Genomic DNA, 27366 nt, shown 5'->3' on the forward strand with positions numbered 1-27366 from the left:
GTTGGATGAGGCTCGTTAAGGGGCTGGGTAAAGGTTATTTATATAAAGAGAGGCTGAGGGGCCGTGATGCTTTCAGACAAGCTCAGAACAGAGCTCTCAACGCCTCCAGGACCCAACATCCACTAACACAGTTAAACACAGACACACAATACACACACACACACAGTTATACACAGACACACACAGTTCTACACAGACACACACAGTTCTACAAAGACACACAATACACACACAGTTATACAAAGAAACACAATACACACACAGTTATACACAAACACACAATGTTATACACAGACACACAATACACACACACACAGTTATACACAGACACACAATACACACACACACAGTTATACACACACACAGTTATACACAAACACACAATACACACACAGTTATACACAGACACACAATACACACACACACAGTTATACACAGACACACACAGTTAAACACCTATTTTATTTAACATCAGTTATAAATGAACACAGTGATAGACACACACAAAAATAAACACACACACAGTTATACACAAACACATTAAACACACACAGTTATACACAGCCACACAACACACACACACAGTTATACACAGACACACACAGTTATACACAGACACACAATACACACACAGTTATACACAAACACACACAGTTATACACAGACACACACAGTTATACACAAACACACACACACAGTTATACACAGACACACAATACACACACACAGTTATACACAGACATACAATACACACACAGTTATACACAGACACACACAGTTATACACAGACACACAATACACACAGTTATACACAGACACACAATACACACACAGATATACACAAACACACACAGTTATACACAAACACACACAGTTATACACAGACACACACAGTTATACACAAACACACAATACACACAGTTATACACAAACACACAATACACACACAGTTATACACAGACACACAATACACACACACAGTTATACACAAAAACACAATACACACACAGTTATACACAGACACACAATACACACACAGTTATACACAGACACACAATGTACACCTATTTTATTTAAGATCTGCATAAATGAATACTGTGATAGAATGGGAATTGTAAAAATAAACAGATTTGAATGTGGTGTTAATTAGCTGGATTAAACAGAAGCTTTGTTAAACTGACAGATGTCAACCTCCATCATATCCCCAATCCACAGATGTCAACCTCCATCATATCCCCAATCCACAGATGTCAACCTCCATCATATCCCCAATCCACAGATGTCAACCTCCATCATATCCCCAATCCACAGATGTCAACCTCCATCATATCCCCAATCCACAGATGTCAACCTCCATCATATCCCCAATCCACAGATGTCAACCTCCATCATATCCCCAATCCACAGATGTCAACCTCCATCATATCCCCAATCCACAGATGACAACCTCCATCATATCCCCAATCCACAGATGACAACCTCCATCATATCCCCAATCCACAGATGTCAACCTCCATCCATATCCCCAATCCACAGATGTCAACCTCCATCATATCCCCAATCCACAGATGTCAACCTCCATCATATCCCCAATCCACAGATGTCAACCTCCATCATATCCCCAATCCACAGATGTCAACCTCCATCATATCCCCAATCCACAGATGTCAACCTCCATTATATCCCCAATCCACAGATGTCAACCTCCATCATATCCCCAATCCACAGATGTCAACCTCCATCATATCCCCAATCCACAGATGTCAAACTCCATCATATCCCCAATCCACAGATGTCAACCTCCATCATATCCCCAATCCACAGATGTCAATTACACTCATTCTAATTTGGCCGTTAAAAAGAAACAGTTTGTGTTCATTGATAAATGGCCTTACAGAAATGTCTGTACAAATAAAGTTGAGTGAAATTGAACTGACTTGCATAAGCTGCCCACAGTTGGCAAAAGGAGAGAACGAGGTGACAGAAGGGTACTAGTGTGGGCATCAGCTGTGTGTGTGTGTGTGTGTGTGTGTGTGCATTGAGGCCCCTGGGAGCCAATGTGATTAGAGTGTTTCACAACTTTAAACGTTATTTCAGGAGAGCAGCGCAGGGCCAACGGGCCCAACACACACGGGGGACCTGTCACTCAGACTCATCGTCACGGCGACACACCCTCGATCCGACAGCTGTCAGTCTCAGTGTGCGGCAGAGAGTGTGTGGCTGTGTGTGTGCGTCAGTCAAAGACCAGAGCATGCACACACACACACACACACACACACACACACACCAGATCCCCCAGTGCATGTGAGGATAAATGTGTTCTTGCTAATGTGTGTCTCTGAGTGACCATTAGTTTGATAAACAGTTAAGACAGCATTAGGGGCCTGGCAGGCAGATCAATGGAAGACGAATGAAAGGCCCAGCGGAGGAGGAGAAGGGCCCCCCTGCGGAGCTCTGCTCTCAGGCTGCCTGTACTAAGGCAGGCTCCCCACCGCGGAGCTCCATGTCAGAGCCCATCTGGGACCCATGGACAGGGGGAAAGAAAAGACTGGGTCTGGGGGTGGCCTGATTCCTTTTCAGCCCAGTACCTGGTTCCTTAACGGTGTGTGTGTGTGTTTCCTCATACCTGTGCTGACTCCTGAGTTGGCGATGACGGTGGCCTCGCTCCATTGGTCGGCGGAGGAAACTGAGTAGGATCTCTGGTGCATGCCGTCCCCACGACTGTTAAAGGACACCAAGCTGATCCCACTGGCCATCTGAGAGGCTGACAAACTACTGCTCACAGAGCCTGAAGGAGAGCGAGGGAGAAACCGGGACGTCTATCAGTCAGTTGTCAAACTTATCTTTTGTTGAATATTCCATCATTTACTGAAACCAACTCAAGGTTACAACTACATTTACATTAGAAAGAAAAGTGCTCAGTTTTCCTTAGTTTACAATGAGGACCGACTGGCAACACAACTAAATGAAATGGAATAAAGAAATCCTGCTGCTACACCTTTAACTAAAGAGAACCCCTAATAAATCAAGTTGAACCTCGACCCCAAAGCAAACAACACAATGGTTTCAGCTATGTCTACTGCAATAGGCCACACCACAGGGGACATAGTAAGGGCCCTCCCTCACTGTGGCCCCTGGCTCAATACATGTATCTGGATGTGCTGGGGGCTCCACATAAAGCATTAGCATTATAATAGGCTAATGTGACCGTAAACGGAGCCGAACAGAGCGGAGCGCGCATTTACCGCAGTCAATTACCTCAGTGCAGGGTGTGTGTGTGTGTGTTCAGTGTGAAGTTGAAGCGAATGCTGGGTGTGATGAGAACAGCACCACCTTAGCCCAGAGCCTAAAGCTGCTGCTGTTGCTAGAATACACACTGATACAGTACACTGTATCCACTGGAGACATGACCGTGGATTGTAAACATACTAAACACACACGAGCAAATGTGCACTAACACGCAAACATACACACACTAGCATGTACAGGAATCACACACACACACACAGTGATCACAAAGGAACACTCGACCAGCAGCCCTCTGCTGGAATCAAACCGTTCATGTCCTAACAGCTGAGTGAATCATTTGTCTCTCTCTCCTCGGTCTCCCTCCATCCCTCCCTCACCTCTCTTTCTCTCATTACAGCTCATGTCTGGAGCTGCCTGAGTGGAGAGAGGACTCTGATTGCATTAATATTCATGACAGTAATTAGTACATGTATTATGGGTCACTGAATATTCATGCTATTAGTTTGGTCCTCCTGGAGCCGTGCGCCTGTGTGTGTGCATGGGTGTGTCGTGTGTGTGTCTGTGTGCATGTTGGTGGGTGTGTCTGTGTGCGTGCATGTTGGTGGGTGTGTGTGCGCGTGTGTTGGTGGGTGTGTCTGTGTGCGTGCATGTTGGTGGGTGTGTCTGTGTGTGCATGTTGGTGGGTGTGTCTGTGTGCGTGTGTGTGTGTTGGTAGGTATGTGTGCGTGTGTGTATATTCATCCCCTCAACAGTATGGTTTATGGTTCATTGTTTGATTATTTTTGTTGAAGGTAAATTACAACAAAATACTGCAGGACCCATAAAGGCCCACAAGGGACGTGTGTATGTGGGACGAGGTGTCTATGTGTGTGTGTGTCTCTCCGTCTCTCACCAGGGCCACCAGGTCCCAGCTGCAGACTGCTCATGTCCTTGGCCAGGCCGTTTGTCTTCGGGCTGGGGACAGCGGCACAGGTAGACACCGCTCGGGGAGGCCTCTTCCCTGGGACCTTCACTGTGGTCCTCAACAGATCTATCTCCTTCCCATGGACGTTCTGCATGTAGTCCTACAGGAGACAGACAGGGAGACAGTCTGCTAGCAATACACACTTATAGATTAAAGATAAACGCGTTCAGATAAATAGGGATTTGTTTTTAGAACTAATGACAAGGGGGTTTGTTCAGAGCAGAGCAGCTGATATATGATTCTGATATGTACAGGCCTCGCTACCTAGAACAACATAACTAAATGTAGGAGTCATTAGGGAGGTGTTAAGCTACTTGGCAGCATCCGTCCCTGGAGACAACATAACAGGTTTGTGATTCCAGTGGGCTTGACAGTTGGTGTTTACAGGATCAATATTAAACTAATAAAAGACTGTAGTCCTCATTAAAAATGATGGTTTCTTTAAGGCAGCAGTCCCTGAAGTGTGTGTGTGTATCTCAGACAGGGAGCACACTGAGTAGGGGTCAGTCACCCCTCTCAAACATGAATGAGGGCTGAGACCATGTGCAGAAACAAAGCTCTCTCAGACTCTCACACCCACTGTGACACAATCAAAGACCATTCTGAACCAAGCGGAGGAGTGTGTGATTACGTTCAAGACTTTGTGTGTGTGTGTGTTTTAATAATGTGTGTGTGTGATTATGCGTGTGTGTGTGAGGGCTGAGAGGCAAGAAGCATCCTGAGAGGCTGTCGGGACCACCTCCCTCTTGCAGGAGGCAAACAAAAGGCCAATTCAAAGCCAAGTGCTCTCAACACGGCTTAACAAGTCGCCAGAGAGCCCTTGAGCTGGGGTCCCTGGAGGGGCTACAAGGGCCCAGCCTGGCCCAACTCGGCCCAACCTGGCCCAACTCGGCCCAGCGGAGCCCGGCCCAGCGCAGCCCGGCCCAGCGGAGCCTACAGACAGCTTAACGGAGCTAATTGAGACTCCATGTGCATCATGAAACTTTCACCATCTGATCCACACATCATAAACAGAGGAGAGAAGGGAGAGAGGGGAGAGAGGAGGAGGAGAGAAGGGGAGAGAGAAGGAGGAGAGGAGGGAGAGAGGGGATAGAGGAGGAGGAGAGAAGGGAGAGAGGGGAGAGAGGAGGAGAGAGAGGGGAGAGAGAAGGAGGAGAGAAGGGGAGAGAGAGGGAGAGAGAAGGAGGAGAGAAGGGAGAGGGGAGAGAGGAGGAGGAGAGAAGGGGAGAGAGAGAGGAGGAGAGGAGAGAGAGGGAGAGAGAGAAGGAGGAGAGGAGGGAGAGAGAGGGGAGAGAGAAGGAGGAGAGAGGGGAGAGAGGAGGAGGAGAGAAGGGGAGAGAAGGAGAGAGAAGGGGAGAGAGAAGGAGGAGAGAAGGGGAGAGAGAAGGAGGAGGAGAGAGAGAGGGAGAGAGAAGGAGGAGAGGAGGGAGAGAGAGGGGAGAGAGAGGAGGAGAGGAGGAGGGGGAGAGGAGGAGGAGAGAAGGGAGAGAGAAGGAGGAGAGAAGGGAGAGGAGGAGAGAAGGGGAGAGAGGGAGAGAGAGGAGGAGAGGGAGAAGAGAGAGGAGAGAGAAGGAGGAGAGAAGGGGGAGAGAGAGAGAGGAGAGGAGAGGGGAGGAAGGAGGAGAGAAGGGAGAGAGAGAGAGAGAGGAGAGAGGAGGAGAGAGAAGGAGAGAGGGGAGAGAGGAGGAGAGGATAGAGGAAAGTGAGAAGAGATGAGGAGAGAAGGGAGAGAGAAGGAGGAGAGAAGGAGAGGATATGAGAGGGAGAGGATATAGGAAAGTGAGAAGAGATGAGGAGGAGGAGAGAGAGAAGGAGGAGAGAAGGAGGAGAGAAGGAGAGGATATGAGAGGGAGAGGATAGAGGAAAGTGAGAAGAGATGAGGAGGAGGAGAGAGAGGAGGAGGAGAGAAGGAGAGGATATGAGAGGGAGAGGATAGAGGAAAGTGAGAAGAGATGAGGAGGAGGAGAGAGAGGAGGAGGAGAGAAGGAGAGGATATGAGAGGGAGAGGATAGAGGAAAGTGAGAAGAGATGAGGGGAGAGAGAAGGAGAGGATATGAGAGGGAGAGGATAGAGGAAAGTGAGAAGAGATGAGGAGGAGGAGGAGAGAGAGAAGGAGGAGAGAAGGAGAGGATATGAGAGGGAGAGGATAGAGGAAAGTGAGAAGAGATGAGGGGGAGAGAGAAGGAGGAGAGAAGGAGAGGATATGAGAGAGGAGAGGATAGAGGAAAGTGAGAAGAGATGAGGAGGAGGAGGGAGAGAGAAGGAGGAGAGAAGGAGAGGATATGAGAGGGAGAGGATAGAGGAAAGTGAGAAGAGATGAGGAGGAGGAGGAGAGAGAGAAGGAGGAGAGAAGGAGAGGATATGAGAGGGAGAGGATAGAGGAAAGTGAGAAGAGATGAGGGGGAGAGAGAAGGAGGAGAGAAGGAGAGGATATGAGAGGGAGAGGAAAGTGAGAAGAGATGAGGAGGAGGAGAGAAGGGAAGCTGGGGCTCCCTACAACACATTTGCACAGCATGGGGGGAAGAGCAGAGTTTGTGTGTGTGTGTCTACGGTTGGTGTGTGTGTGTGTCTACGGTTGGTGTGTGTGCGCGTGGGTACGGTCAAGACAACACACATGAGAAAGATGATGAATACAGTCAAGATAACATCTAATATTTTTTTTAAGTGCATAAAATAGCATTTAATCACCCAAGGTCCCTTACAACTAAACAGTGTGAATAAATATGAAGTGATCAGATGACATCAGTCACACTACAAACTAACAACTGAATGACTCCTTGACACTCGGACCAGTTTCTCTGACGCGACTCCTAGTATTCCTGCCAATTACATGGCATCCTATTGCCATCCACTTCATTAGCTGTATTAATGGGATTTCTTTGCACATAGTCGGCCAATTAGGAGCGTTGCTGATTGACTTGATTCTATTACCCTCCGCAAACACAGTAATTGATGCCTGTGCTGCAGATACACAATGATCAGGAAAACATGCTCAGCTCGGTGCTGGAGGTACGTGTGTGTGTGTGTGTGCGCGCAAGTGCGTGTGTGAGTGTGTGTGGGAGTGTGAGAGTGTGTGTGGGAGTGTGAGAGTGCGTGTGTGTGGGAGTGTGAGAGTGCGTGTGGGAGTGTGAGAGTGCGTGTGGGAGTGTGAGAGTGCGTGTGCTTGTGGGAGTGTGCGAGTGCGTGTGGGAGTGTGCGAGTGTGTGTGGGAGTGTGAGAGTGCGTGTGGGAGTGTGAGAGTGCGTGTGCGTGTGGGAGTGTGCGAGTGCGTGTGCGAGTGTGCGAGTGCGTGTGGGAGTGCGTGTGGGAGTGTGCGAGCGAGTGCGTTTGTAGTGAAAATATTAAGTTAGGACTCATCCCAGGGACTCAACACCTTTGAGATTTTCAATAGATTGGATCATATTTTATGGCTCTCCTTCAGGTTGCTATCGAGCAATTTAGTTTTCCTACATTTACCTTCCACTCATTCTGCCCCTGTGGTTGTTTCACTGCAGTAGCTGGGCCGCTAATCCAACCCAATCAAATTAGAGCAAATAGATTTAGCCTCCTCCGCTGTGCGTCCTCTACCCATCCATCTACATGTATGTCTAGACTCCAGTCACTGTGGCATTAGGAAAATGATTCCCATTCTAATTAACAATAAGGCCTGATTGCAATCCGGGGGAACGATGTAAAGAGCGAGGGAAAGGAGGGATAGTGGTGATATGAAGTGGTATCAGGGCCAGGAGAGGGGACGTTGTGGTCCTGTGTTTGCCAACAGAGCAGCCAGGCGGGCGATTAGAGCAGGCCATTACAGTGGTGCTATTCCACATCATCAACGTCAGCCCTGTGCAAACAGACCATGTGGGCTTTCTAATTAATATTGTTGCTCGCTCTGTGTGGGTGTGTGCCTCCGCTGCAACAAGCGTACCGTCTGCCCAGTGAGCGGATGGGGTGGCTGACGCACACACACGCACGCGCACACACACACACACACGCACACACACACACACACACACGCACACACACGCACACACACACGCACACACGCACACGCACACACACACACACACACGCGCACACACACACGCGCACACACACACGCGCGCGGAGGAGGAAACAGGGGCTTAGCATTGCCGCTAATGGGCCAACACAGTGGCTGATGGATTAGCAGCGCGGGGAACAAGCGGATGGACCCACTGCTGTAACATGGGACCATTAGATAGAAAGCCAGAGCAGAGGGCAGAGTGACAGACAGACAGACGACATTAGAGACACTGAGTGATGCTGACTCCAGTGACCTCTGTTGTTCCACACGGAGACTGGAGGGGTACAGGTTACAACAGGATTGTTAGGTGGTTGGTAGTGTCATCGGGATGATGTGCAGTAATAATAAGAGAGAAAGTTGTCCAACTAGCTGGTCTGGTTGAAGCAGAGCTGGACAGGTAGAATGGAACTAACCGGAGAAAGAACGTTCAACCCCAGATTCTACCATCTGACGTGACTTAGAGTAACCATATCAACGGGCGCCGCCTGTATAGTCTTCTGTCAGAGTGTGATGTGTGTGTGCATGCATGAGTGACCTGTGTGTATAATACGAGTGATACATGTGTGTTCATGTATAGTGTGTGTGTGTGTGTGTGTGACAGGTGGTACTCACGTGCAGGCTGGGGTGATATGTGAGCAGGCCATTGTCACACAACGTCACGTACTTCTTTTTCCACTCCTTGTTTAGGGTCTTGCCACTCCTCTTCAGAAGCATGCCCTATAGGAGAGAACACAGAGAGAGACAGGGTGAGGAGGACACAGATACATGCCCTATAGGAGAGAACACAGAGAGAGACAGGGTGAGGAGGACACAGATACATGCCCTATAGGAGAGAACACAGAGAGAGACAGGGTGAGGAGGACACAGATACATGCCCTATAGGAGAGAACAGAGAGAGAGACAGGGTGAGGAGGACACAGATACATGCCCTATAGGAGAGAACACAGAGAGAGACAGGGTGAGGAGGACACAGATACATGCCCTATAGGAGAGAACACAGATACATGCCCTATAGGAGAGAACACAGAGAGAGACAGGGTGAGGAGGACACAGATACATGCCCTATAGGAGAGAACACAGATACATGCCCTATAGGAGAGAACACAGATACATGCCCTATAGGAGAGAACACAGATACATGCCCTATAGGAGAGAACACAGATACATGCCCTATAGGAGAGAACACAGAGACAGGGTGAGGACATGCCCTATAGGAGAGAACACAGATACATGCCCTATAGGAGAGAACACAGAGAGAGACAGGGTGAGGAGGACACAGATACATGCCCTATAGGAGAGAACAGGAGAGAACACAGATACATGCCCTATAGGAGAGAACACAGAGAGAGACAGGGTGAGGAGGACACAGATACATGCCCTATAGGAGAGAACACAGATACATGCCCTATAGGAGAGAACACAGAGAGAGACAGGGTGAGGAGGACACAGATACATGCCCTATAGGAGAGAACACAGAGAGAGACAGGGTGAGGAGGACACAGATACATGCCCTATAGGAGAGAACAGAGAGAGAGACAGGGTGAGGAGGACACAGATACATGCCCTATAGGAGAGAACACAGAGAGAGACAGGGTGAGGAGGACACAGATACATGCCCTATAGGAGAGAACACAGAGAGAGACAGGGTGAGGAGGACACAGATACATGCCCTATAGGAGAGAACACAGAGAGAGACAGGGTGAGGAGGACACAGATACATGCCCTATAGGAGAGAACACAGAGAGAGACAGGGTGAGGAGGACACAGATACATGCCCTATAGGAGAGAACACAGAGAGAGACAGGGTGAGGAGGACACAGATACATGCCCTATAGGAGAGAACACAGAGAGAGACAGGGTGAGGAGGACACAGATACATGCCCTATAGGAGAGAACACAGAGAGAGACAGGGTGAGGAGGACACAGATACATGCCCTATAGGAGAGAACACAGATACATGCCCTATAGGAGAGAACACAGAGAGAGACAGGGTGAGGAGGACACAGATACATGCCCTATAGGAGAGAACACAGAGAGAGACAGGGTGAGGAGGACACAGATACATGCCCTATAGGAGAGAACACAGAGAGAGACAGGGTGAGGAGGACACAGATACATGCCCTATAGGAGAGAACACAGAGAGAGACAGGGTGAGGAGGACACAGATACATGCCCTATAGGAGAGAACACAGAGAGAGACAGGGTGAGGAGGACACAGATACATGCCCTATAGGAGAGAACACAGAGAGAGACAGGGTGAGGAGGACACAGATACATGCCCTATAGGAGAGAACACAGAGAGAGACAGGGTGAGGAGGACACAGATACGTGCCCTATAGGAGAGAACACAGAGAGAGACAGGGTGAGGAGGACACAGATACATGCCCTATAGGAGAGAACACAGAGAGAGACAGGGTGAGGAGGACACAGATACATGCCCTATAGGAGAGAACACAGAGAGAGACAGGGTGAGGAGGACACAGATACATGCCCTGAGGAAAGGACACAGATACATGCCCTATAGGAGAGAACACAGAGAGAGACAGGGTGAGGAGGACACAGATACATGCCCTATAGGAGAGAACACAGAGAGAGACAGGGTGAGGAGGACACAGATACATGCCCTATAGGAGAGAACACAGAGAGAGACAGGGTGAGGAGGACACAGATACGTGCCCTATAGGAGAGAACACAGAGAGAGACAGGGTGAGGAGGACACAGATACATGCCCTATAGGAGAGAACACAGAGAGAGACAGGGTGAGGAGGACGATAACACACAATAATGCAGATACATTTCGTCATGCACAGTGGTTGCCAAACTGTGGGTCGCGATCCACAGGGGTCCAGGTGAGTCGCGGGATGACATTGTTCATCCAGTGCAAATTTTATTTTTATTTGTATATATATTTTTGTCAACGCAGAAACAATGTCATCCCGCGACCCACCTGGCCCACAGTTTGGGAACCACTGTGCTTGACGAAATGTATCTAGGTTGTTTGTTGTTTTAAAAACATTTTCAGGATGGGAAAGCGATTTTGGTGTCAACTTAAAGGACTAAAACCAAATAGAAGTAGAAAGTATAATATACAGTACCTATATATTTTTCAATAATAGTTTATAATCTGAGAAATCAACAAAAGAAAAGCTGGATTTTGTAATAATGTTCGAGCATCAACACAGCATTAGCAATGTCAAAATGTGGACAATTGTAGGAAGTGATCTTAAAACCTGCACAAATGTATCTCAGCTCCATGGCAAAATGCACAGAATTGCATGAAATTGGCTTTAAAAAGGCTCAAATCTCTTTCGGCTCCATGGAAGGATGTGTGGAATTTCAAGAGATTTGCTTTGAAACAGCAACATTATCTCTCCGCTGCCAAGATGATATGTTCTACTTATTATTTGGTCTGTGTTTTCACCACTCAACACTTTTGATGGGCATGACTCAAAAGACACCTCAGCTGGTGGGGCATGACTCAAAAGACACCTCAGCTGGTGGGTCCTGACTCAAAAGACACCTCAGCTGGTGGGACATGACTCAAAAGACACCTCAGCTGGTGGGACATGACTCAAAAGACACCTCAGCTGGTGGGACATGACTCAAGACACCTCAGCTGGTGGGTCATGACTCAAAAGACACCTCAGCTGGTGGGCATGACTCAAAAGACACCTCAGCTGGTGGGACATGACTCAAAAGACACCTCAGCTGGTGGGTCCTGACTGAAAAGACACCTCAGCTGGTGGGTCCTGACTCAAAAGGTCCTGACTCAAAAGACACCTCAGGTGGTGGGACATGACTGAAAAGACACCTCAGCTGGTGGGACATGACTGAAAAGACACCTCAGCTGGTGGGACATGACTCAAAAGACACCTCAGCTGGTGGGTCCTGACTCAAAGCTGGTCCTGACTCAAAAGACACCTCAGCTGGTGGGACATGACTGAAAAGACACCTCAGCTGGTGGGACATGACTCAAAAGACACCTCAGCTGGTGGGACATGACTCAAAAGACACCTCAGCTGGTGGGACATGACTCAAAAGACACCTCAGCTGGTGGGACATGACTCAAAAGACACCTCAGCTGGTGGGACATGACTCAAAAGACACCTCAGCTGGTGGGACATGACTCAAAAGACACCTCAGCTGGTGGGACATGACTCAAAAGACACCTCAGCTGGTGGGGCATGACTCAAAAGACACCTCAGCTGGTGGGACATGACTCAAAAGACACCTCAGCTGGTGGGTCATGCAAAATGACTCAAAAGACACCTCAGCTGGTGGGACATGACTCAAAAGACACCTCAGCTGGTGGGACATGACTCAAAAGACACCTCAGCTGGTGGGACATGACTCAAAAGACACCTCAGCTGGTGGGACATGACTCAAAAGACACCTCAGCTGGTGGGACATGACTCAAAAGACACCTCAGCTGGTGGGGCATGACTCAAAAGACACCTCAGCTGGTGGGACATGACTCAAAAGACACCTCAGCTGGTGGGGCATGACTCAAAAGACACCTCAGCTGGTGGGACATGACTCAAAAGACACCTCAGCTGGTGGGTCCTGACTGAAAAGACACCTCAGCTGGTGGGTCCTGACTCAAAAGGTCCTGACTCAAAAGACACCTCAGCTGGTGGGACATGACTGAAAAGACACCTCAGCTGGTGGGACATGACTCAAAAGACACCTCAGCTGGTGGGACATGACTCAAAAGACACCTCAGCTGGTGGGACATGACTCAAAAGACACCTCAGCTGGTGGGACATGACTCAAAAGACACCTCAGCTGGCGGGACATGACTCAAAAGACACCTCAGCTGGTGGGACATGACTCAAAAGACACCTCAGCTGGTGGGACATGACTCAAAAGACACCTCAGCTGGTGGGACATGACTCAAAAGACACCTCAGCTGGCGGGACATGACTCAAAAGACACCTCAGCTGGTGGAGCATGACTCAAAAGACACCTCAGCTGGTGGGACATGACTCAAAAGACACCTCAGCTGGTGGGGCATGACTCAAAAGACACCTCAGCTGGTGGGTCCTGACTCAAAAGGTCCTGACTCAAGAGACACCTCAGGTGGTGGGACATGACTGAAAAGACACCTCAGCTGGTGGGACATGACTGAAAAGACACCTCAGCTGGTGGGACATGACTGAAAAGACACCTCAGCTGGTGGGTCCTGACTGAAAAGACACCTCAGCTGGTGGGTCCTGACTCAAAAGACACCTCAGTCCTGACTCAAAAGACACCTCAGCTGGTGGGACATGACTGAAAAGACACCTCAGCTGGTGGGACATGACTCAAAAGACACCTCAGCTGGTGGGACATGACTCAAAAGACACCTCAGCTGGTGGGTCCTGACTGAAAAGACACCTCAGCTGGTGGGTCCTGACTCAAAAGGTCCTGACTCAAAAGACACCTCAGGTGGTGGGACATGACTGAAAAGACACCTCAGCTGGTGGGACATGACTGAAAAGACACCTCAGCTGGTGGGACATGACTGAAAAGACACCTCAGCTGGTGGGTCCTGACTGAAAAGACACCTCAGCTGGTGGGTCCTGACTCAAAAGGTCCTGACTCAAAAGACACCTCAGCTGGCGGGACATGACTCAAAAGACACCTCAGCTGGCGGGACATGAAGGAAAAAGGTTTTGGGAACCACCGCTCTAGCATCTACTGTAGTCATCACTAAATTTACAACACATATCTCATCTTCCAATACAAGACACATTGTCAATAGGTGGTGAATGGGATTGACGTGTGGTATCCCTGATTTCTGGAACTAGAATCTCTTGAGACAGGGAGACCATATAGAATGCCACGGGCTGCAACTCAATGCCGTCACCCTGCTGAAATCACATTTACAATAAAGATGCAACATGTGATCTCTCCCCACTACATTTCTGTGACACTCCCTGACCAGAGAAACAAAGATCCTGAGCGGATAGGAAACCCACTTAAACTAAGAGACCATATACACACTGGAGGGAGAGAGACGGAAACATAACCAGCAGTGGTGAGCAGGAAGTATCGAGCGAACGGACGGAGGAAACTGAAGTGTTCTTCGGGCACATTAGCGCCGACCCAAGACTGTTAACGTCCTTCTCTCTCCTCTCTCCTCCACACATCAGCTGTGGCTGACTGGCCCTTCAGGGCGGCTGCCCCTCACCCACGCTGCATTTCAGCCAAATTCATTAGGCAAGAGAGGGATATAACTGTCCGCTGATTAGCAATTACAGCCGGACTGCTGCGCGTGTCACTTCACTGGACCTGTAACACATTAACGCAGTGTTAACACCCACAGACAGGGAGATATTAATAGAGTCGGGCAGCAGAGGAGAATGAGGGGATAAAGACTAACTAGCACGCAACGGGGGGGGAGATATGGACGAGAGAGAGAGAGATGGACAGCCGGGTGCTTTGATAGACAGAGTCCTGCTTTCCGTGTCTCTGGCGTTGTTCACATTTCATTAAGGCCTCGTCGTGTCCCTTGGCTTGGACAAAGGAGGAAGCAGAGGAATCAACGGCCTCGCCTGGGAATGACTGCACATCTCATCACTGGGTGCCTGAAAACACACTCTGGGCTCTGCAATGGGAGCAGCTAGCGACAGACAGTACAGCAACGAGGCCTGGCCAATAAGCAGCTCTACTCTGCAGACCAGAATGATTCCTGGCATAATAGAGAGGCAGTCAGGTCCATGTTGAACTGAGCAGGATATCATATGGATTTGATATACTGTGTATTTGCAGAGAGATGCAGTTTCCTTCTCAGTTCCTCCTCTCAGTGTGTTGGTGTCACAACAACCACTGTTGAATCACTATTAAAAAGAGACAATCATATCAGGGCCGTTATGGCTTCACATCTCAACTCAGATCTCAACTTCCAAAGGTACAAGCTGATCGTCCTGAAAGTGATTTGGGGTGTAGAGCGAGAGAGCGGTGGCCAAGCGTCACAGACTGGGGAGTGAACTAGGTGGCCAATATTTCTTCTATGTGTGGCCCTGTTTGTGATAGAAGTGTGCATATTCATTTCAGCCATCCATCGTGGAGATGACAAGCGATCAGTTTGCAGGGGGAAGGCTAATTGGACGGCACGTCGACCCTCCGGATTGGTAATATCTTTCATTATTCAACTTCCCCGGTCCACTAGTGACACACACGTTTCCTCTGTTTTACCTCCGGGGGACTTGACAGCTCACAAGGTCTTCCGATCGCAACGCACAGGAATAAATGGAGGAAATAAATACATCCCAGATATACTCTTTGTCTTCCTCGTTGCTACGGAGACACTTCCTACAGAGGCACTGTGAAGTATTGTGGGTAGTGCTTAGGAAAAGGTCGACCGCCCTGGGGGGCTGAGGAGATGATGTCCTTCATTCCTTTTTTGTGAGGAAAAGCTTCCTCAGAACGTGCAGCAAGGGCACAATTATTCATTAATTATAACAGTTCAACGGTTCACGTTCGAACCACAACAACTGTTACTACAACAAACAGGCGTGTATTTTATTTGACTCAGGTCCAACATGGTGATGTAGAAAACAACCAACATTCCAAAACCTCCCTCTCTTTGCCTTCGATAGCCACCCTCATTTGGTCTGCACTATCAAAGGTGTAATTGTCCAAGCTCTCAAGGCAGACCTGCCAGTGGAGCCGTTCAGTTGTAAACAAACAGTCTGATAAGGAGAGAACTTTCCCCAGGTTCATTTCCTTTCTATTGAAACACACTAATCAACTCCCTAATCACCATCATCCCCCTTTTCCCCCCAGACAATAGACCCTCCCTTGGACCCTTGACGGGACTGACAGCCGGCCCAGTTGGGTGATTGGGGGGAGGCCCCATCTCCTGAGAGGCTCCATCTCTCCCCGGGGGATCAGGTGGGGCCCATTGTTCTTGGGTGTCCCTGGAGAACAGAAGCCTAAATTAAGGGTGTCATTCCCAAACAGGCAACTCCTGTCTTGGGGGCTGTCAAGAGGTGCTTGGAGGGCTCCGGGCTGGCTAAGGCTTGTCTTGAGTGATGCCTCTGTGAAATGCTCTGTTCGAACACTCCTCTATCGCGTTGGCCATCTGGCCAGAGATGTCCACTCTGCCAGCCAAACCACACCACCGGTCATTAATCATCACTGGGCAGGACAGTGGTGTGAATACAGGCCAGGATATGGTGATGTCCCTATAACCCTGATCAATGGGACATAGGGGAGAGAATGGACCTGGTTTGTCTGACTCTAAGAGAAGGCATTAACAGACAGGCTGAATGAGGAAATGGGAGAGATTGCTACTACGGTGCAATGCCCATGATGGAATCTGCCCCCATGCAGATAATAATGTCTCTCTTGTTGTGATGTGTGTTTTGTCCTATATTTATATTGTATTCATTTATTTTAATCCCAGGCCCCCGTCCCCGCAGGAGGCCTTCTGGTAGGCCGTCATTGTAAATAAGAATTTGTTCTGAACTGACTTGCCTAGTTAAATAAAGGTTAAATAATATATTTTTTAAATAAACTGTCATAAGTAGGTAAACACCCACACATGGGCATGAGAGAATTGCTGACACAATAGTGATGCTGGGTTGACTCATAACCCAGTGGGTTTAGGGTCATTAAATATTGTGATGATGAAGGGCAGGTGGGTGGGGTGAATAAAGAGAAAACAAAGCTTTAAAAAATAATTCAGATGTTTCCTTCTTGTGCCGTTTATAGGCTACATTTAGTTTTTGGTGATTCTTCTGTTCTGTTTTGTGTGATGATTGTGAGGCGCTATTCAAATTCGACTGTCACAAGACGGGAACGTGAAATAGGCCTATGGCACATCAAGGGAACTGTAGCCTACTGTTCAGATGGGTTAAATGGACACGGAAATGTGGACACTGACTGTAGGACTATAACCTCTCACAGAGCCTTAATATTAACTCCTGCAGAGTTCAACTTTACCGATGGCAAATAGACTGGAGCTGAGCAACAGTTTATGTAGTCTTCTAGGGCCACATACAGTATGACAGAGGAGAAGCTGCCTGTATCTAATGACAGAGAAGGGTTTATGTAGTCTTCTAGGGCCACATACAGTATGACAGAGGAGAAGCTGCCTGTATCTAATGACAGAGAAGGGTTTATGTAGTCTTCTAGGGCCACATACAGTATGACAGAGGAGAAGCTGCCTGTATCTAATGACAGAGAAGGGTTTATGTAGCCTTCTAGGGCCACATACAGTATGACAGAGGAGAAGCTGCCTGTATCTAATTACAGAGAAGGGTTTATGTAGCCTTCTAGGGCCACATACAGTATGACAGAGGAGAAGCTGCCTGTATCTAATGACAGAGAAGGGTTTATGTAGCCTTCTAGGGCCACATACAGTATGACAGAGGAGAAGCTGCCTGTATCTAATGACAGAGAAGGGTTTATGTAGCCTTCTAGGGCCACATACAGTATGACAGAGGAGAAGCTGTCTGTATCTAATGACAGAGAAGGGTTTATGTAGTCTTCTAGGGCCACATACAGTATGACAGAGGAGAAGCTGCCTGTATCTAATGACAGAGAAGGGTTTATGTAGTCTTCTAGGGCCACATACAGTATGACAGAGGAGAAGCTGTCTGTATCTAATGACAGAGAAGGGTTTATGTAGTCTTCTAGGGCCACATACAGTATGACAGAGGAGAAGCTGTCTGTATCTAATGACAGAGAAGGGTTTATGTAGTCTTCTAGGGCCACATACAGTATGACAGAGGAGAAGCTGCCTGTATCTAATGACAGAGAAGGGTTTATGTAGCCTTCTAGGGCCACATACAGTATGACAGAGGAGAAGCTGCCTGTATCTAATTACAGAGAAGGTGACCAACAAATAGCCTACCAAAATGTCAGAAATTATAAGCAGAAACATATCTAAATCAGGCCTCCTGTCAAAAATCATTCTGCCGTCTCGGACTGTAGTCTACAGTGCATTTCCTATATTAGCAGGTAGGTTCGGGCCTCAGATTTTCCCCTCATCACAGTCGGGCGGTTGCAGGTGAACAAACAGCTGACCCACACACACTCTATCATGGCATTTATGACAAGGTCAGCGTAGATGAGGCAAGGACAGGAAAGGGCAGGCCCAGGGGAGCATAGCGGGGCGAGGAGCAGTGAAAACCAGATCAAATAAAATACCAACGAAGAAGAGAATGCTCCCTCTATCCCTGGTTACATCTAAAAATCAACCCTAAATAGTGCACTACTTTTGACCAGGGCCCATAGGGCTATTATCAAAAGCAGAGCACTATGTAGGGAAAAGGGTGCCATTTGAGATGTAGCCTAGCAACTGATTTATCTGATAAGAGTTCTGGGTAATTAATTAGAAACTCAATTATCCAAACCTTACTTCAGCAGTCTCAATTCATTAGCAGATAAAGCCTCTCCCGCCCTGCTACCGTTTCTGACAGAGAGAGAGAGGGTGGATGGATGGAAAAGAGAGGATGTGGAAAAGAAACACATTCGTTCTTTCCTTTCCTGAACGAGTTAAAAGAAGCCCCTGGGGTCAAAGACAATTTTTCTTTTGTCTAATCAGTCTTGTTAAAGAAGCTCTTTAGAGAGAGACTTCTTTCTCAACAGGATGGGTAGAAACAGACAACGAATCCAAGACTGATACTACCATCAGTGAGGGAATCAGGTCTAGCATACAGAAACAGACACACATACACAAACAAAATGCACCATAAACCAACAAAGTCACCATTGGGACACTTGAGTCCCAGTGTGTTCAGACAGAACAACTCTGTATCAATCAGAAACTCTACTGCTCAGTAGAGAATACTGTAACCGGATCAGAACCATCACACAATCTAAAAGCCACCACGCTTCTCTGATTGATGCCGGTGTGCTTCTCATTTAATTATTTCTCCAAAACTAAAAAGAACAACCCCCTCCACCCACCAACCCCCTCAAATCTCATTTCCAGGGGTTAGTGTGCATGACAAAAATGTCATCATGGCCAAAATAGCTCCGAGCGGTCGTCACGGCGACAACCTTTTCCCTGGGAAATGATATTTTCCCAATCCAGCGGAAGGCGGATCGCGTCGCCACTCGTTACAGGGCCTTGATAGCAGGTCTTTAATATTCACCGTCTTAATTAGGAGACGCCGTTAATTTCATTAAATTCTTTGGCTGCTAAATGAAGCAGATTATGAGACATCTTTTATTGCCAAGCGTGAAATTACAGCCTGCCCGCTGCCAATGGCAGGGCGAAACTAATGAATTACAGGGTAAATAACAGCCGAATTAACCATCCAATTTAACTCCTTACTAAGAGGAACCAGGCCTCAGAGGGGAGGAGGCAGAGGGGGAGACTGTCAAAACCACCCAGCCCTGTGCTCATCTAATGTTACACCACTCTCTACAACTATAGGCAATTACTACCATGATACTAATCAGCTCCTCACAAAGGGAGCCAACCCCAACCACACGCCTCAATGCTTTTGGACTCATTTGAAACATGAACAAAAAAAATCTGAACTCAAACCTGTGAGAAGTTGTACTGGGGAAGAAAGTATTTAGGGCCAAATAAAAGAGGAGTATGCATTTAGACATGTATGCTAACACGTAGATGGGAGTTGGGCTACGAAGCTGTGGAAAGACCACATTTCACTAGGATGAACCAGGAACCACATCTTAACCTTCTCTACCTCCTATTGCTGCTCCATGCCCCTCTGTCTAGGCCAACAGCCCCTCTGTCTAGGCCAACAGCCCCTCTGTCTAGGCCAACAGCCCCTCTTTCTAGGCCAACAGCCCCTCTGTCTAGGCCAACAGCCCCTCTGTCTAGGCCAACAGCCCCTCTGTCTAGGCCAACAGCCCCTCTGTCTAGGCCAACAGCCCCTCTGTCTAGGCCAACAGCCCCTCTGTCTAGGCCAACAGCCCCTCTGTCTAAGTCAACAGTAAATTCATTTGAAAGAGACATGTTGGCAAAGCGAGTGTCTCTATCTCTTCGGTAATTACGGGCTAATTAGGAGCGAGGAGCAGATGTCCACAGAGACGCCACCGTAAACAACGTCTGTAAACAAAGCTGCCGATGTCCGCTCGCCTTTTAAAGAAGCCCTCAGCCCCTAACAGAAGACGCTTAGAATGGCCATGTTGCATCCTGGGTAAAATACCCGGTAATAGCAGCAGTCACTGACCCCATCATGGCCCTACTACGTTCATCTTTTTTGTTACATTTGAGTAATTTTATCAGACACTCTTATCCAGAGCGACTTACAGTAGTGAGTGCAGACATTTTTATACTTTTCCCCCATACTGCTCCCTTGTGGGAATTGAACCCACAACCTTGGCGTTGCAAGAGCCATGCTCTACCAACTGAGCCACACAGGACCTAGAACAGAAAACAACATTCTAAAAGTTCCAAACAGCAATAAAGCTGTAGACAAACATCCCACGAGGTACTGAAGTCACAAGTCTCGCAGAAGACCGTCTGCACGGTTAAATACCACAGTGGAGGCCATGTTTTGAGGGACCCACGATAGCCTGACGCGTGTAGCTAGGTGACACGTCTGACCCTGTCACACCCACACTCAGCGCAGAGTGTGTGTGTGTGTGTGTGTGTGTATGTATGTGTGTGTGTGAAAAGCTGGACCTCTGGGGCTTTGGGTTGTCTAATTGCTGCAGAGTGGGAGTCCACCCCATCCTCTTTATAAAAGTCCAGTGTGCTGAAAACTCCTAGCTTGGCCAGGCTAGCAGTGTGTTAGGTTTTAATGAGCACCATCTAACTAATGAAGGCATCTTCTTCCTTCCACAGCCTTTATCGTGCGCACACACCACACACAAACTCTAGTCACCTTGAGGGGGAGTCAGAACAACAGCCCATCCTAATGAGATCTGGGCTAACAGAAAATAAACTACACTGGGGAGTCAGTAGTCCTGGGAGAGAGCTCCAAGAACACACACACCAACGCAATTCATGCAAACACACACACTCACTGTTTAGAGAACGACGATCATCCGCATAGCCGATTTTCCCCTTACAGCCCGAGCACACTTGCCTCTCCTGCTAGTCGGCGCCACTCATTGCTAGTTCGCCTGTCCTTGAGGAACCTCTATGCTGCTGGGTAGCTACCCACTCATGCTGCATTTACCACACTTTAACAATGACACACAGAATGTAAACATTTTGAAAGTGTTCATTCATTTGCTGTTAGGCAAAACAATGTCCATACAGTCTGCAGCATAAACAAAACCTCATACAGGTAGCTTGCTTGCTAGGTAAGTTAATCAACGATATTAAGCAGAGAGCTACCGTTGCTAGTTATGAAGCTGACGTCAGTTCACTAACGTTACCCTGAAACTTTCTTTGTGATAGTGGGTTTGTAAACCATAACGCAAAAAAAATACTAATTTCTAATTAGCTACATGACTTGTCTTTCCCTTCCCGAGACAAACTGTCACATCCGGCCGTGATTGGGAGTCCCATAGGGAGGCACACAATTGGCCCAGCATCGCCCGGGTTTGGCCGTCATTGTAAATAAGAACTTTTTCTTAACGGACTTGCCTAGTTAAATAAAGGTTAAATATAAAAAATAAATGCCCATGTTACAGTTGCCTGGATACATGTTTTCATTTGATTATAATGAACAAAACAGAGAAACAGAAATATATAAACAAGAGTACATAAACCTAACAGACAGGGGGATTACATATCCAGATTCATTTTACATTTGTAAAAAAGTTTTATGGTATTTATTTTTTGTTTTTACACTTACTGATCATTTCAAAATAATATTTGGTTCTCCGCCCACTCCATTTTATGGATAAAGAATCTGCTATGAAAGATTAACAAATTAACAATAAAAGTTAAATCAGGGTCCATATCAGTTGGATCAAAATAAAAGAGAACATCAGAGTCTCTCAGATGAACATTAATAGTCGTTTCTTTTCAAATAAAATGGTCTAATTCACTCCAAAATCTTCTGACATAAGAACAGTCCCAAAATAATTGGTCAAGAGTCTCTGGGTCACAACCACAAAATACACATTTGTTATCAATATCTATTTTAAATCTGTGTATAATAAAGTTCTTTACAGGGTAGATTCTATGAATGAGTTGGTATGATACTTCTTTCACCTTATTAGATAGTTGAAGTCAGAAGTTTACATACACCTCAGCCAAATACATTTAAACTCAGTTTTTCACAATTCCTGACATTTAATCAGAGTAAAAAGTTTGGATCACCACTTTATGTTAAGAATGTGAAATGTCAGAATAATAGTAGAGAGAAGGATTTATTTCAGCTTTTATTTCTTTCATCATATTCCCAGTGGGTCAGAAGTTTACATACACTCAATTAGTATTTGGTAGCATTGCCTTTAAATGGTTTAACTTGGGTGAAACGTTTCAGGTAGCCTTCCACAAGCTTCCCACAATAAGTTGAGTGAATGTTGGCCCATTCTTCCTGACAGAGCTGGTGAAACTGAGACAGGTTTGTAGGCCTCCTTGCTCGCACACGCCTTTTCAGTTCTGCCCAGACATGTTCTATAGGACTGAGGTCAGGGCTTTGTGATGGCCACTCCAATACCTTGACTTTGTTGTCCTTAAGCCATTTTGCCACAACTTTGGAACTATGCTTGGGGTCATTGTCCATTTGGAAGACCAAGCTTTAACTTCCTGACCGATGTCTTAAGATGTTTCTTCAATATATCCACATAATTTTCAATTCCTCATGATGCCATCTATTTTGTGAAGTTCACCAGTCTATCCTGCAGCAAAGCATCCCCACAACATGATGCAGACATCCCCGTGCTTCACATCTGGGATGGTGTTCTTCAGCTTGAAAGCCTCCCCCTTTTCCTACAAACATAACGATGGTCATTATAGCCAAACAGTTCTATTTTTGTTTCATCAGACCAGAGGACATTTCTCCAAAAAGTACAATCTTTGTCCCCATGTGCAGTTGCAAACCGTAGTCTGGCTTTTTTATGGCGGTTTTGGAGCAGTGGCTTCTTCCTTGCTGAGCGGCCTTTCAGGTTATGTCGATTTAGGACTTGTTTTACTGTGGATAGAGATACTTTTGTACCTGTTTACTCCAGCATCTTCACAATGTCCTTTGCTGTTGTTCTGGGATTGATTTGCACTTTTCACAACAAAGTACATTCATCTCTAGGAGACAGAACGCATCTCCTTCCTGCGTGGTCCCATGGTGTTTATACTTGCGTACTATTGTTTGTACCTATGCACGTGGTACCTTCAGGCATTTGGAAATTGCTCCCAAGGATGAACCAGACTTGTGGAGGTCTACAATTTTGATTCTGAAGTCTTGGCTGATTTCTTTTGATTTTCCCATGATGTCAAGCAAAGAGGCACTGAGTTTGAAGGTAGGCCTTGAAATGCATCCACAGGTACACCTCCAATTGACTCAAATTATGTCAATTAGCCTATCAGAAGCTTCTAAAGCCATGACATCATTTTCTGGAATTTTCCAAGCCGTTTAAAGACACAGTCAACTTAATGTATGTAAACTTCTGACCCACTGGAATTGTGATACAGTGAATTGTTAGTGAAATAATCTGTCTGTAAACAATTGTTGGGAAAATGACTCAGCCAACACGAGCTCAACGCAGGCATACACTCCTATTGAACATGAATCCACCTGTATTATGAGAAGACCTAAGCCATCTTAATGTACCCAGGTTATCAAGAGACTGACCATTTCAAATACACGATTACCACCTTTATGTTGTTGGGTAGTTAAATTGATCAAGTCAAATTGACTGTATGGTTGTATAATTGATTTGTTATTGCACACATGGTTGTCTCTGGGAACATTTCTCATCAAAATGCTCCAATGTCATCAGATTGATTATCGCCCTAAAATAAATCAGCCATCGGTGTCCTTGACCCCCAAAAATTGGTATCGGCTCTTAAAAACCCATATCTGTCGTTCTCTACTGTTTACCCTAATTATCTTCCATATGTAAAGTAAAATGATCTCACACAAGTCACCCATATTTATGAGCAAAGGGCCCTTTACCTGTAGTTTCTAAACAACATGTTAAGATCTGATGCCAAAAACCAACAGCGTTGCTGTTGACACCACTGATTCATAATAACATTCATCATCATCCTCCTCATCATCATCGCGTGTTTAATTGACCACCGATTATGACTGCACCTTTAAGGAGCCGCCGTGCGACTCTGCCAACCTAACAGAAGCAGACATCTGCCAAAGTGATTTAACTAAAGACTGTCCCCTTCCTCCCCTCTTCAACACGCAGACAAGGAAGGACAACCAAAACGAGCCAGTCAGGGAACACGTCCTCTCAGTGAATGAGTTGTGTTGTTAGCCCTCTGAGGGAGAGCTGGCATGTATGGAGTCGTAGCAGACTGTGGACCAGGTCTGAACGTGTTCAACAAGAAAAAGGTGAGGTGGTGTGTGGAGGGAGGAGTCAGACTCAGCAGCACTCATTAAAATGGAGTGTAAACGGAGTGCTAATGGGGAGGCAGGTAGCTAAGCTGCTGCCATCTCCACATACAGTCTAATTAGGGAACAGGTCTGCCTGCAGCCAACACAGAGGCAGGAGGGGAGATGGAGAGACACATACAGAGATACACATTCTCCAAGAGGAAAGACCAGGGGGATCAAATCTATTAACATCCCGCTCCAAACAGGGAAGCAGCAGTGGCCCGATGCCTCGGAGCACTCCTGGCTACGTGTTACACAGTGGCCCGATGCCTCGGAGCGCTCCTGGCTACGTGTTACACAGTGGCCCGATGCCTCGGAGCGCTCCCTGCTACGTGTTACACAGTGGCCCGATGCCTCGGAGCGCTCCCTGCTACGTGTTACACAGTGGCCCGATGCCTCGGAGCGCTCCCTGCTACGTGTTACACAGTGGCCCGATGCCTCGGAGCGCTCCTGGCTACGTGTTACACAGTGGCCCGATGCCTCGGAGCGCTCCTGGCTACGTGTTACACAGTGGCCCGATGCCTCGGAGCGCTCCTGGCTACCAGTGGCCCTCGGAGCGCTCCTGGCTACGTGTTACACAGTGGCCCGATGCCTCGGAGCGCTCCTGGCTACGTGTTACACAGTGGCCCGATGCCTCGGAGCGCTCCTGGCTACGTGTTACACAGTGGCCCGATGCCTCGGAGCGCTCCTGGCTACGTGTTACACATGCCTGGCCCGATGCCCGATGCCTCGGAGCGCTCCTGGCTACGTGTTACACAGTGGCCCGATGCCTCGGAGCGCTCCTGGCTACGTGTTACACAGTGGCCCGATGCCTCGGAGCGCTCCTGGCTACGTGTTACACAGTGGCCCGATGCCTCGGAGCGCTCCTGGCTACATGTTACACAGTGGCCCGATGCCTCGGAGCGCTCCTGGCTACATGTTACACAGTGGCCCGATGCCTCGGAGCGCTCCTGGCTACATGTTACACAGTGGCCCGATGCCTCGGAGCGCTCCTGGCTACATGTTACACAGTGGCCCGATGCCTCGGAGCGCGACCGGCTACGTGTTACACAGTGGCCCGATGCCTCGGAGCGCTCCTGCTACATGTTACACAGTGGCCCGATGCCTCGGAGCGCTCCCTGCTACATGTTACACAGTGGCCCGATGCCTCGGAGCGCTCCCTGCTACGTGTTACACAGTGGCCCGATGCCTCGGAGCGCGACCTGCAGTGTTACACAGTGGCCCGATGCCTCGGAGCGCGACCTGCTACGTGTTACACAGTGGCCCGATGCCTCGGAGCGACCTGCTACGTGTTACACAGTGGCCCGATGCCTCGGAGCGCTCCCTGCTACGTGTTACACAGTGGCCCGATGCCTCGGAGCGCTACCTGGCCCGATGCGGACGACCTGCTACGTGTTACACAGTGGCCCGATGCCTCGGAGCGCGACCTGCTACGTGTTACACAGTGGCCCGATGCCTCGGAGCGCTCCTGGCTACGTGTTACACAGTGGCCCGATGCCTCGGAGCGCTCCTGCTACGTGTTACACAGTGGCCCGATGCCTCGGAGCGCTCCCTGCTACGTGTTACACAGTGGCCCGATGCCTCGGAGCGCGACCTGCTACGTGTTACACAGTGGCCCGATGCCTCGGAGCGCTCCCTGCCTACACGCCCGAGCGCGACCTGCTACATGTTACACAGTGGCCCGATGCCTCGGAGCGCTCCCTGCTACGTGTTACACAGTGGCCCGATGCCTCGGAGCGCGACCTGCTACATGTTACACAGTGGCCCGATGCCTCGGAGCGCGACCTGCTACATGTTACACAGTGGCCCGATGCCTCGGAGCGCTCCTGCTACGTGTTACACAGTGGCCCGATGCCTCGGAGCGCTCCTGGCTACGTGTTACACAGTGGCCCGATGCCTCGGAGCGCTCCTGCTACAGTGGCCCGTGTTACACAGTGGCCCGATGCCTCGGAGCGCTCCCTGCTACGTGTTACACAGTGGCCCGATGCCTCGGAGCGCTCCTGGCTACGTGTTACACAGTGGCCCGATGCCTCGGAGCGCTCCCTGCTACATGTTACCAGTGGCTACATGTGTTACACAGTGGCCCGATGCCTCGGAGCGCTCCTGGCTACGTGTTACACAGTGGCCCGATGCCTCGGAGCGCTCCTGCTACGTGTTACACAGTGGCCCGATGCCTCGGAGCGCTCCTGCTACGTGTTACACAGTGGCCCGATGCCTCGGAGCGGAGCGCTGCCTGCTGGCTACGTGTTACACAGTGGCCCGATGCCTCGGAGCGCTCCCTGCTACGTGTTACACAGTGGCCCGATGCCTCGGAGCGCTCCCTGCTACGTGTTACACAGTGGCCCGATGCCTCGGAGCGCTCCCTGCTACGTGTTACACAGTGGCCCGATGCCTCGGAGCGCTCCCTGCTACATGTTACACAGTGGCCCGATGCCTCGGAGCGCTCCTGGCTACATGTTACACAGTGGCCCGATGCCTCGGAGCGCTCCCTGCTACATGTTACACAGTGGCCCGATGCCTCGGAGCGCTCCCTGGCTACGTGTTACACAGTGGCCCGATGCCTCGGAGCGCTCCTGGCTACGTGTTACACAGTGGCCCGATGCCTCGGAGCGCTCCTGGCTACGTGTTACACAGTGGCCCGATGCCTCGGAGCGCTCCTGGCTACGTGTTACACAGTGGCCCGATGCCTCGGAGCGCTCCCTGCTACGTGT

The 27366-nt window shown here is 48.6% G+C and overlaps 1 protein-coding gene across 1 annotated transcript in view; it reads right to left on the reverse strand.

The window, feature by feature from the left end:
- agap1 (ArfGAP with GTPase domain, ankyrin repeat and PH domain 1) overlaps positions 1-27366 on the reverse strand; it is a 137849-nt gene that overhangs the window by 76670 nt on the left and 33813 nt on the right. The window contains exons 7-9 of the mRNA XM_042316930.1: positions 8853-8957; positions 4142-4313; positions 2627-2788 (exon numbers count right to left, since the gene is read on the reverse strand). Coding sequence (XP_042172864.1) covers positions 2627-2788; positions 4142-4313; positions 8853-8957 — 439 coding nt within the window. The remainder of the gene's footprint in view (positions 1-2626; positions 2789-4141; positions 4314-8852; positions 8958-27366) is intronic.

The sequence above is a fragment of the Oncorhynchus tshawytscha genome, unplaced genomic scaffold (assembly GCF_018296145.1).
Source record: "Oncorhynchus tshawytscha isolate Ot180627B unplaced genomic scaffold, Otsh_v2.0 Un_contig_6966_pilon_pilon, whole genome shotgun sequence".
Classification (NCBI taxonomy): domain Eukaryota; kingdom Metazoa; phylum Chordata; class Actinopteri; order Salmoniformes; family Salmonidae; genus Oncorhynchus; species Oncorhynchus tshawytscha.